We start from the raw sequence: 13,136 nt of genomic DNA, 5'->3' as shown, positions 1-13,136 counted from the left end.
TTTCTCTCGCAGTTTCGCTGAGTTTGTGCCAAACACCACCCTGACCATCTCATCTTCCTCTGCATAAGCGCAGTCCTTCATCCGTGAATATTTAGCGGCAGTGTTTGTATTGGATTGCCGCTGACGGACAGCCTTATATGGGCAGGCACTAAATTATGTGGGAGGCATAACTCCTCCTCCCACAGGCATCGAGTAGACGTCTATTATAGTATATGGACGAAAAAATAGGTTCCAGTTATGACCATTACGCATAGAATTTTGAAATGAAACCTGCCCAACTTTTGTAAGTAAGCTGTAAGGAATGAGCCTGCCAAATTTCAGCCTTCTACCTACACGGGAAGTTGGAGAATTAGTGATGAGTGAGTGAGTGAGTGAGTGAGTGAGTCAGTGAGTGAGTGAGTCAGTGAGGGCTTTGCCTTTTATTAGTATAGATAAGAATTTATTTTAACAAATTGCAAATTTGGCATACTGATATGTCCAAAGCCATGAATAGGACGGCATATTCTTGAACAAATACAGCCGTTGTAATGTTTATTCCCACCCCAGGTGTGGCGGCGACCAGACCCGCGATGTAAATATTTCGGGCGCCGCACAATACCAGTCTGACCATTTGCTCTGGACAAACTGTTTAATATGAAGGAGTTTGTCACGAGAGGATTTTCACATAGTACAAAGCAATACTTATCTGATAGTAGCTGAGAAATAATACAGCACAGAGGCGAAGGTGAAACGAGCAGGGTGGGGTGGCGCAAATGAGTGGCAATGGCAAGCAGCAGAAGAAGCACAGTATGAGATATTACAAGATGCACATGGAAATATCAGAATTTGGAAGTTCCAATGTACAGCCACTTACTGTACATATAACTGGGTATTACAAGCGTGATCATCCCAGAGCTGCAAGCCAGATTGGTGTAAAATCAGATAATTTCTCAGACATTAGCCACATATAGAAGTAATCGAGAGCAATCCAGTATATCCATTGTAATCAAGAAGACAGATAATCCCCTCCTAGATCGCCACTGTGCAAAGAAATGTTCATAAGGCTCGTTCCGTGAACAATTGAAAGATTCTGTTGTCCCAATGTCTGAGAACTCAGTCAAGGCAAAGTCCATAAACACTATAAAAATAAATCCAAATCAGTCAGTTGCATCCTGAAATATATATACAATTAAAAAAAGTGAAACAAGTGTTAGAGGTGTAAATTTAACATGAAATTTAACGAAAAGTGTTGGTAACTTGGAGGAGCGGCAACAACATTTGTGCGCCAGCGTAATGCCAGTTAGCATGGGCTGTACTATACACCTGTAGAATTTACTCACAGCAAATGGGTAAAAAAACTCCTTCAGACAATAAAGAAGAGGAGGTGTTTTTGAGCCTATTTAACAATAAATTAAATGTGTTGTGCCAGCTTCAGTTATTTTGTCCAGTTATTCTTTAGTTTAGTCATGCCGGTTGTGTTTGCTGGGGATTCAGGGCTTATAAAAAGTATTTACTCCTTTGAAAGTTTTCACATTTTATTATACAGCATAACTGATGGCAGCAGCTCCATATTTAGTGGGTTAAAAATAAAAAATTGAATACTTACTGTACATTCATATCTGAAAGGTGTTGTTGATTATAAATAATAATGATGATAACTGACTACGTTAACAAAAATTAAAAATATACACAAAATTACACACACATTTGAGAAGAAACATACATAGCTAGTCTCTGGCACAATTTTTAAACAGGCTACCATTTACAATTCAAATAGCACATTTATTAGGCAAGAATTAAATCAACAAATACTATAGAATAATTAAGTGATGCAAACAAAGAGCGTCAGTTAAGGACTTTGCAATATGGGTCATTTGTGCAATGAGAAGTTAAGCAAATTGACACCTTTTATTGGCTAGCTAAAATAATTACAATATGAAAGCTTTTAAGACAACTCAGGCATCTTCTTCAGGCAAGATATAATACAGAAACTGGAATTCCCTGTGTTTATATAGACATCAGGACAGATACAGCATTGGAAAGCCGTTAAGTAGGTAATCTTAAATGTAAAAAATGAATAGAGCCCTCCAGCCTAAGATCCATTTAACAGGAGAGAAGAAAAATGAATAGTCAAGGACTTTTGATAAGATAACTGTCCAACAAAGTCTTTTGAGGTTTTACAGGTCATTTGTGGAGGACTTTGTTGAAAGATGCAAACTGCAGCACCTGCAGCTCAACATAAGTAACATCAGTAAGACAAGGGTAATTTTCAAAGAATTCACATGGGTCAAACCCACTATGGCCTTGGTTCTTATTGATAGTGAAGATGTGGAGGTGATGAGGACATACAAATAACTCTGCAAGCTTCTGAATGACAGACTTGAGTGGAGTACCACAACAGAGGCTGTTTTCAGGAAGGGTCACAGTTGCCTCAATTTCCTGACGAGGCTGAGGTTGTTTGGTGTATGCAGGCCATTCTTACATGTTTTCTACCCATCTGTGGCTACTTTAGTTTTTATGTTGCAATTTGCTGTGGAAATGGCATTGCTGCAGATGATGCAAACAGACTAAACTGATCAAAAAGGGTAATTCAATCTTGGTAGTAAGGCTGAACTCACTGGAGGAAGTGGTAGAAGAGATATCACTCCAGAAGCTGCTGACTGTCCTGGACAATGACTCTCATCCCTTGTTTTTGGGCTAAACAGAGGAGCACTTTAGTGTTCCAATGAGTGCTATGTGGAGTTGTTTCTACCCTCAGTCATCACACTCCATAATGATCCACTCCTTGTTCTGGGAGGTATTGTTCCCTGTGTGCAATCTATCTATCTATATATAATAATCAAATATGAGAAAAGAAAAGAAGAAACCAAGGTTTTTGATTTCAGATGGAGATCCTACAAGCTACGGTTTGGTTTGCTTGTATTCAGGTCTCTCAAGTTTGTAGATGTTGATGTGTGTATGGCATTTAGCCAGGCAGTGAGCTTATCTAACTTTATTGTGCAATCAGCAGATATTGCTACTACTAAGTCAAACTTTACTTTCACTTTCAGTTTCAATAAACAATGCAGCAACAATGAATAATTAATACCAGATGCAAGACCATATATGTGATATTCATGTGATTCTATAACAATTCTGTTTTTAACTATTCTGGTTCTCTTAATTATATATCTGTGCATTATTTATTTTTATATGTTATTTATGCATTATTTTTATCTAATTTTAATTTGTTTTGCTAAAATTTAACTATTTCTGTGACATCTTGTAAAGCACTTTGAGCTACATCATTGTATATATTCATTATATATAGAAATAAATGTTATTGTTGTTGTTTTTGTGCCTTTCAGAAATGTACTCTCATTGAATTCACGTAGAAATACTCTGATATGATTGGTTAGACTACATATACTGCTGTGTTTTCTAGACACATCCTTTCCTCTTCCCAGGATTGTTTTCTCTTCTCTTCATATAACACTGGCAAGCTGAACAGGCCTGCTCCTAGATTATGCAGATTATTATTGCTAAGAGAAGATATTTTTTAACTTGCTCATTTAATAACCAAAGGTTGGACTCCATAAAAATCCATGTTCACCACTACATCAAAGCAAAAGAAGCAGCAATCAAAAAATCAGCATGAACACACACACTCAACTTGAGATGCCCAACTATTTTTGGTGAAAAAAGTGGTAGCCCACACATCAATTTTTTATAACAGGAAAAGCATAACCCACACTGAATGAAATTCCTTGTACCAAAATGAATGAATATTTTTCAGCAATGTAGTACAAACATTTATTTTTATTTTCTTAAGCACAATGCATGGAAGGATGGTGTGGCCCACCCTGTTTTATCAAAGCCTGCCCACTTTAAGATTACTGGCCTCCTTACTACACCATATCAAATGTGGTTATATAAAATCAGTAGAATTAAAAAAAAAGACATTTCATCATGCTATTAATAACTCTTGCTGTGTACAATACTGTGTATACCAGGTTATCGTTTAAAATTTAATTTTCTGGTTGATATGTTGAAAGTCTTAGAACAAGGGTGTGGAACTCCTGGATACGCTTGCTTATATTTATCTATTATCCTTGTGTTAGGAATAAATTGTATCATTTTGGTTTATTGCACAATCAGGTTTGGATTATTTATTGAATAAAAAGTCTATAACCACAACAGAGAAAATGAACGTGAAAGTCATTTAATGTAAGCTTTCTCCATCTTATGAACCTTGTTAATTAGTTGTATAGTTCTCTTCAAAGTTCTGGTATCTCAGCTGGAAGGTGAAACAGAGACCCCTTTCATATTTTGCACCAGCTGTTGATGCTTATTTTACTTCTTTTGCCTTAATAACTTGCTTTTGTTTCTATAACCAGCAGCTAAATAATGTAAAAATGAACGAAAAGCCAACAGATGTTTTATTTACTCAGGGGTCTCAAACAGTACTTGAGCACCACAATTTCCTCTCTAACCAATCTCCTATTTAACAGTTAATGAAACCCTTTTGTTTGTGTGCTCATTCTGCCACACCAGTCATTTTCTTTTTTCTCATCTCACCATCTAAATGTTTAGTACACCAGATTAGAATCAATTTTTCTTAGACATTTACTATTCTGTTCAGATATTTTTTGAGACAAATATTGCATGAAACACAGATGCAAATGGGATCTAAGTTAGGCTGGTCATCTGTTGACTTTGCTTTACATTTCATTACTGTTTGGCTGCTTGTTAAAGAAAAAGAATAAACTATTAATTAAGCAATTAATATCAACTTTAGTTAAGTGTCGGGGTGGAGTGGTGGCTCTGAGGCTAGAGCTTTGCACTGGCAATTGGAAGGCTGCTGGTTCGAATACCGTGAATGCCAAAACTGACTCTACTTTGTTGAGCCCTTAAGCAAGACCCTTAACCTGCAATTGGTACATACAAACATACAAATCCTGGGTATGATGTTAATCTGCATCCAGCCCTGAATGTAGGCCCGCCAACCAGTAAGGAAAAACCTGGGGGTTGGTGGTGGCAGAATTGGCACTCCAGCCACCATATAAAACAAAACTCACATTGTTCCATTCCATCTGAACTAGTGTGGAGCTGAGGTGTCCTAATCTGGGATCTTGAGTTGGTTTGTCATGTGGAGGATGCATCAATGCGCTGTATCAGCACGTGCTCCTAAACTCTCTCTCTCTTAGTAAGTGTGAATGGAGAAATTTGCTGGAATGAAAACCTGCACCCATTAAACCTATTGAACATATTGAGATTACAAAATCTTGCCTGAAGAAGGGGCCTGAGTTGCCTCGAAAGCTTGCATATTGTAATCTTTTTAGTTAGCCAATAAAAGGTGTCATTTTGCTTGGCTCTTCTCTACATTCATAATGGCTAACACGTTACAACACCCTAGTACTAAAGTAATGCTTGACAATTCTGAAATCCATGCTATTGTATTTAGTACTTCCCTTTCTAAATCTCACGCTTGAATGAAAAATAACGTCACGTGTCTCAATTATATGTGCATAGTTCAGTGTAAGAAAATGGCTAATGTTGCTCCAGTTATATGCTGTCAACACATTTCTTGTAATGTGAAATATCACTATGCCTGACATTCACACGTGATGTCAATGTGCATATGCAGAAGTACTAGCAGTGTCATACAGTGAATAAAGCAATTCAAGATGAGAATCCAGACATCCCCAGTCAGCACCACAATGATTATCCACAAACAGCCTTTCGTGAGAGTAACAAAGAAAAAAATGACATGCTAATCTGTGTGTGATAATTATGGAAATGGAAGTCAAGGCTAGAATAAGACATCATGGTGTTTATTTATACAGGGCTGGAACCTGAGTTGTCTTTAAAGGGAGTCTTCTAACTTCTTTAACCCTGACAAAAACATATAACCAAAGATGGTGATTTTGCAAATAGGAAATCAAAGATACATATGTTTAATTGAAACTCTTCATATATGTATTGCATTTAACAATTAATATATTTATTACCTTTAGTTCCACCTTTTTAGTCAAACTGTCAGCATGATAACATTTCAAGTCTTGTTTGCCCCACGCAACTCACCTTTGATTTAATATGTCTGAGAATAATAACATCTCAAAGAAGCACTAAATAAATGAATACCAAAACACCTGGAATATTAAAAATTTTCTTCTTTCTTCCTCCTTCTCTGAAAAGTTACCCCAGAAATGAAGGCATTTTCACGGAAAACAAAAGATGGACATCGAGTACATCTGACTTGTCTAGCAACTGGCCTTAACCACCAAAACATAAAGAGCAGCTGGTATAAGAATGGAGCACCACTACGGAATAAATCTCAGTCTGCAAAAATCCTTCCAAATGGTGATGGAACCTTTCAAATTCGGGATACTCTAGAGATTGACCATGCGGATAACAATAATTACTCTTGTGAAGTTGAACGCTCAACTGTGAAGTTTGGTAAGAAATTCAAATGGAATCTTATTTTAATAAAAGGGTGGCCTTTTTTTTTCTAAACTCTTAGTATACCCCAGAAAGAGACCCTTTGAAGTATACTGTAACTGTAGTCAGTACAATAATTTGATTACTAATGCTTAATTCTTAATTTGTCTTTATGGATTATTAGTTTAGTTTAGTAGTCCTGAGAGTTAGAGGAGACAGTCAGGGCCTCCCCGTTGTACACACAATGTAAGTCAAATGATCGCAAGAGCCCACCATCACTGAGCTGATTCACAATATGAAAACTAAGCCTGTTAGCTGTATGTCTAGTCTGAAAGTACATTAAACTGAGTCTGTAGCCTGCTCAAGTGAGCTTCATATGAATATATCATGTGGCTACCTCAGCCTTGAGAAGATATAACATGTGGTTTCTTGTCTCCTAAGGGATCCATTTGCATGGCTTTACCCTATGTAATACTATAGTTAGTCAAATCATCTTTGTTTCATTTGCTTCATCTGTAAGGCTGCTTCTCAAATTCAGGTTTAGCCCTCCACAGAATATTTTCTCCAAGATGAGTGATGGTATTTCACCATAGCTCATATTAAAAAGTAAATCAGTCAGAAACATTAGTAAGGAAGGTGGTGTTATAAACGTGTTTGAACCCTGTGCCAAATTTTCCATTTGTTTTGGCATACATACTGTACTTATGCAATAGTACATTATTAGAGGATCATGAAAGAGAGAAAGAGAGAAAGGTTAGGAGTATGCGCTGATATAGCATGTTTCCGCACCCACCACATGACAAACCACCTCAAGATCCCAGATTAGGACCCAAATGCAGCCATGCGACACCTCAGCACCACACTAGTTCAAATGGAATGAAACAATGTGAGGAGGCTCATGGGTGGATGGGAATGAGCAGCTTGCTAAGAGTATATGGCATCTCTGCAGACTTACAAACTTGTTTTTCTCTTTGTCGTTGTCCATGGCATACTGGCATCCAGTCCAGAGCCATTCTCTTCCTTGTACATGTAGATGATACTGCCAGGGTAAGTAGGCTCAAGAGACCCTAAACTGGACTAAGTATCTTTGAAAGTTAATAGATGGATGTTATACTTTGGCAGCTGGTCATGGATCAATGTTCAGTTTTCATTCATTATTAATTTGTATATATATTATGAAATTAATGTTAGTTTTTAAACAGTAAATAGTTATCTATTTCTACATTTTAATGTATATATGGTAAAGTCTTTTAGTGCTTTTGTGCCTACTAATTTGTGGCTTGTTTTAATTAAATTTTTTGTAAATCATTAATCCAATTCAGGATCTCAGGAAAGATACAAACTGATCCGGAAGCTTTGGTTACAAGGCAGGGGCCAAAATTTACTTAAATGATGCTATTGTATCATTGTTCCAAAAACAGACAATGCCATGGGTTTGTGAATAAAGTGTCCTATTCAAGAATAAATTGAACTCAATTCATCTGAACTGAACTGAATTTAGAGCCTGACAACTTTGGAAAAACAGATTATTTGCATGTTAGATTATTTGTCTTGCTTGTCCTACAGATTCCTAAAAGCTTATTTGCCTTTTCATTGATGGATAACACTTAGGCAAGAGAGAAGGATACTAAAGTGTCCTTTATTCTATGCTACGCTGATTGAAAAAATACAAATATTTTTTCTTTTAATATTTTATTAGGTTTTATTACTATTTTTATTAATTTGAAGAGAACAACATTGCATACAATCAAGTCAAACTTATACAACAAATGATTTTTTATAAAACTAGGAACACAGAAAAGTAAAATAAAAACAAAGGAAAGCAATAAAAAAATTCAACCTCCACTCAAGAGAAAGAGAGGATCATGGGCAAAAATAAAAAAGAAGGGAAAATGCCCCTTTCTCCTCTAAGTGAGAATCAGATTTTTCCAATTGCAGAAATTATACTACAAGATTTATATCATATGGGCGGCACGGTGGCGCAGTGGTAGCGCTGCTGCCTCGCAGTTAGGAGACCCAGGTTCGCTTCCCGGGTCCTCCCTGCGTGGAGTTTGCTTGTTCTCCCCGTGTCTGCGTGGGTTTTCTCTGGGCGCTCCGGTTTCCTCCCACAATCCAAAGACATGCAGGTTAGGTGGATTGGCGATTCTAAATTGGCCCTAGTGTGTGCTTGGTGTGTTTGTGTGTGTCCTGTGGTGGGTTGGCACCCTGCCCAGGATTGGTTCCTGCCTTGTGCCCTGTGTTGGCTGGGATTGGCTCCAGCAGACCCCCGTGACCCTGTATTCGGATTCAGCGGGTTAGAAAATTGATGGATTTATATCATGTGTAATGTTGAACTGAGGTGGCCAGTTTCCTTGATAGATAGATAGATAACTTTATTTATCCTCAGTGAAAAACTGACTTTGTAAAGAAACTCAATAAAGAAGTGCATTGCTGTTGGGTTGAAAAGGAGCTCCAATAACACTCCTTTGCACACTTCTTTGACAAACAGTTCATTATTTAAAGTCCTTAATGTTAGAGTGTCTCAGAGAGAATGTACAGTAGTGTACATAATAACATTTTGTTTTTGTCTGCTCCTTTGCTACTATGTCCAGGGGGTCAAAAGTACCTCTGTGTTCTTTATATATATATAGACTAAGGTGACCATCCGTCCCTGTTTTCGGACAACTGTCCCCACTCAGAAACATGTCCCCGTTTTGTCCCTAGTTTAAGATTTCATCCCCGGTTTCAGCTGTTTCACTTTTTTGAATGTATCTCATCACCAGGATAATTTGAACTTGCCGTGCATGCGCAGTGTTTTGATAGAGATTATGCTTTACCGCATCCTGCAACTTTGGCAATTAATCACGTTATAAGCTTTCACTTTGTATGTAGTCTACGCTCCTCTAGCCCCCAGCCACCTCCCCCCCATGTCCACGGATTGGCCCAAAAAATTCTGGTCACCTTATATAGACCTCCATACATGGTCTGAGAATCTACTTGTAAAGTTCTTGTGTTTTTTATTTAAAAGGAGGTACTACTGGTGTCAGTTATGTTTCACTTTATTGCGGTTTTGAAAGAGTCCATTTCATCAAGCATTCTTTATGTAGTGGTCTTCAGTGTTGTTTTAAACATTAAAAGAAACTTCTACTTATCCTGGATTGTAATGAAAACTGCAAAGAATACTCAACACAACACCTTAAGCAAAAATTATATTTTAGTGAATTTCTTCTTTTTTTTCTCATGTGTTTCCTTTTTTTATTAGTTTATCCAATCTTTTTTAATCAAGGAATAAATAGCACTGAAGCCCAATCCTCTGCTCCACTTCAAAATCCCAGTACTACTCATCTACTTGTGATTCAGATTAGCATCTTGTAATTAAGAAAATAATCATTTGTAGTTCTGAAATATGTGAATGTTGGTTAATAAAAGGTAAATGTTTTTTCCTCACATGTCTTATCTGAGATAGCACAGGTTTTTGGTTTTATTAAATGAGCACTAGATATGGCACAGATGAGATCTCTGACTACAGCATGTTTGTATTACAGACCGAAGAATCTCCTCTGAAAAAAGCATCCAATCTGATGTGGTGACTGCAGCAGTTGTGGGGATGGTGGTGCTGGCAGTAGGAGTTGGAATTGCTTTACATTTATGGCAAAGGATGAAGGGTAAGACACTGGGAGAGACTTAAAAGGGGAAACATGAATTTACACAATTTGTATCTGTTATTATTTTAGCTTGGTCATTTCCATGTTGATGAGAAGTGTGTGAGAGTGAAGATATGATAAAAATAAAATTAATTAAATTCAGTGTGGAACAAAGAAATCTCAGTTCCAAGACTGATACAATAAGGACTGATACCTACACTACACACCCTTGCTAGAGATAAGGGGAACAGCAAGAAGCTGAAGCTGCAGGAATATGTCTGAAAAACAAGAGTTGCAGAAATATTAAGTAGTAATAACATTTCTAAATAATGAATGTCAGCAAATCACAACCACAACATGAAGACTTTTTTCATGAAGAAGAGAAATTCATTTAATGTATTCAGCTATTTTCCAAACCTAGCAGTTTTCTCAAATAAATTATCTAAAGCAATCACTGTCTAGTTTTCCTGCCACTGTTTTAGCAAATACACAGTGAATTCAGAAAGTCGTCTGTCCTTGCCAAAGGGGCTTTTATAGAGCACTGAATTAATGTTCTGAATATTTACATAAATAAGTGATTTATGATTTTGATTTTTAAGAAATTTGCAAACCTTTCTGAAAACATGTTTTTACTTTGTCATTATGGATTACTGAGTGTGAATCCATTTACGATTAAATCTTCAACATCATAAAGTGTGCAGAATGTGAAGAGATCTGAATACTTTCTGAGCCCATTGTATATTGGCATGGGTTGTATTTTACATTTGAATAATTTTAAAATAGATCCTTACCATTCCATACCATACCATACAATACTAATGCCATGAATTTGTCTTAACCTGCTGCATCCTGATCAGGGTTCTTGGGGGCTGGAGGCTAACTCAGCAAGCATAGGCAGGAACAAACCCCAGGACAGGGTACCAGTCCACTGCAAGGTGAGCACACACACACACACTTCACAAACACACACACACCACACACACACTAGGGCAAATTTAGTGTCTGCAATCCACCAAATGTCTTTAGGTGTTCTCAAGGGAGATATTGTTGCTAGAACAAGCTTGGCCTTTCTACCAAACCCCCCTGAATGAGAGAGAATGTGTTTAATAGATGCATTGATTTGTGTTCTAGACATTAAACTAATTTTATTGACATGTTTGTTAAGAATTCTGTTTAGTTAAAGTTTGTCTTTAATAAGTGACTAATTCTGATGCAAATGAGAATATTCTTCACGAGAGCAAACATCTTGTCAGTCACACCTGTGTTTGTTCATTACGCCATCTAGGTGAACTCTCTCTTACTGTATACTGGCTTTTGGAAAGCCTGTGTCTTGTACCATGGGGAAGGAGAAAGGAAGCTAATGTTCCTTCACAGTTTTTATTCTTAGTATTGCTGCATTTATTGCTGTTTTCTCCACCTTTAACGAATGGTTTAGTTGGAAGATATTCTAATTACTATTATGTGTAATAATAATTCTGTGTTTTGTTACTGCTTTTAAAAATTTGTATGCCTTTTTAGCATTCTATTGGTCATTTTCTGGATATATATATTCTTATTGCCATGTTAATTTATTAAAGCTCTGTAATTTTGGTAAGGTATAGCTAAATGATCACCCAGATGGAGTTTAAGATGTCAGCGTGCTACTGCTTGTATCCCAGACTTTGATCAGTACAAAAAACTCCTTCACAGCAATATCAAACTTCCTTTCTTAGACAGGTCTTTTCAACTTTAATTTTTAGCTAACACTTTGGCTTCAGTGTTCAGTTATTTTTGTGTTTTCTGGCTTTGACCTCTGCCTGTTTAAACCCAGCCACAGAGGATGCACAAACCAGTGTGTTTCTTCATGCTGGTCCCAAGCCCGGATAAATGGGGAGGGTTACGTCAGGAAGGACATCCGGTATAAAACTTTGCCAAATAAATATGCAGACAACAATACAAATGTCCGTACCAGATCGGTTGAGCCCCGGGTTAACAACGACCGCCACCAGTACTGTTAGCCAATAAGGTGCTAGCAGAAATTAGGCTACTGTTGGCCAGAGAAGAAGAGGGGGAGATGTGTCCAGAGGCAGGAGGAGAGGAGGAAGGTAAAGAGAGTAGAACTGATAGTAGGAACTTTGAATGTTGGCAGTATGACTGGTAAGGGGAGAGAATTAGCAGATATGATGGAGAAAAGTAAGGTTAATATATTGTGCATGCAAGAGAGTAAATGGAATTGGGAGTAAGGCCAGGTGGATCGGAGGTGGATTCAAATTGTTCTATCATGGTGTGAATAGGAGGAGAAATGGAGTAGGGGTTATTCTGAAGGAACGGTATGTCAAGAGTGTTTTGGAAGTGAAAAGAGACAGCGTAATGATTATGAAGTTGGAAATTGGAGGAGTGATGATAAATGTTGTTAGTGCATATGCACCTCATGTTGGGTGTGCAATGGATGAGTGAGTTGGATGAAGTGATGAACAGTGCACCCAAGGGACAGAAAGTGGTGATTGGAGCCGATTTCAATGGGAATGTTGGTGAAGGGAACAGTGGAGGCGAGGAGGTGATGGGTAGGTGTGGTGTCAAGGAGAGGAATGAAGAAGGTCAGAGGATAGTGGATTTTGCCAAAAGGATGGACATGGCTGTGGTGAATACGTTTTTTAAAAAGAGGGAGAAACATAGGGTGGCATACAAGAGTGGAGGAAAATGCACACAGGTAGATTACAAACTATGCAGAAGAGTTGATCTGAAGACTGCAAAGTAGTGGCAGGGGAAAGTGTAGCTAAGCAGCATAGGATGGTGGTCTGTAGGATGACACTGGAGATCAAGAAGAGGAAGAGAGTGAGGGCAGAGCCAAGGATCAAATGGTGGAAGTTGAAAAAGGAAGACTGCAAGGTTGAGTTTAGGGAGGAGGTGAGACAAGCACTGGGTGGCAGTGAAGAGTTACCATACAGCTGGGAAACTACAGCAGATGTAGTAAGAGTGACAGCAAGAAGGGTGCTTGGTGTGACATCTGGACAGAGGAAGAAGGAAAATGAAACCTGGTGGTGGAGTGAGGAAATGCAGGAGATTAACAGAGGAAGAGGATGGCAAAGAAGAAGTAGGATAGTCAGAGATATGCAGAAAGTAGACAAGAGTACA

General features: G+C 37.8%; 1 protein-coding gene across 1 annotated transcript in view; it reads left to right on the top strand.

The window, feature by feature from the left end:
* The window catches only part of LOC120538557, a 174,712-nt gene that overhangs the window by 24,684 nt on the left and 136,892 nt on the right, over positions 1-13,136 (top strand). Inside the window, exons 4-5 of the mRNA XM_039767952.1 lie at positions 6,157-6,417; positions 9,924-10,043. Of these exons, the coding sequence (XP_039623886.1) occupies positions 6,157-6,417; positions 9,924-10,043 (381 nt within the window). The remainder of the gene's footprint in view (positions 1-6,156; positions 6,418-9,923; positions 10,044-13,136) is intronic.

Source organism: Polypterus senegalus, chromosome 11 (genome assembly GCF_016835505.1).
Source record: "Polypterus senegalus isolate Bchr_013 chromosome 11, ASM1683550v1, whole genome shotgun sequence".
Taxonomy (NCBI): Eukaryota; Metazoa; Chordata; class Cladistia; order Polypteriformes; family Polypteridae; genus Polypterus; species Polypterus senegalus.
The sequence above is the reverse complement of the archived record's forward strand: the minus strand, read 5'-3'. Positions and strand labels throughout refer to the sequence as shown.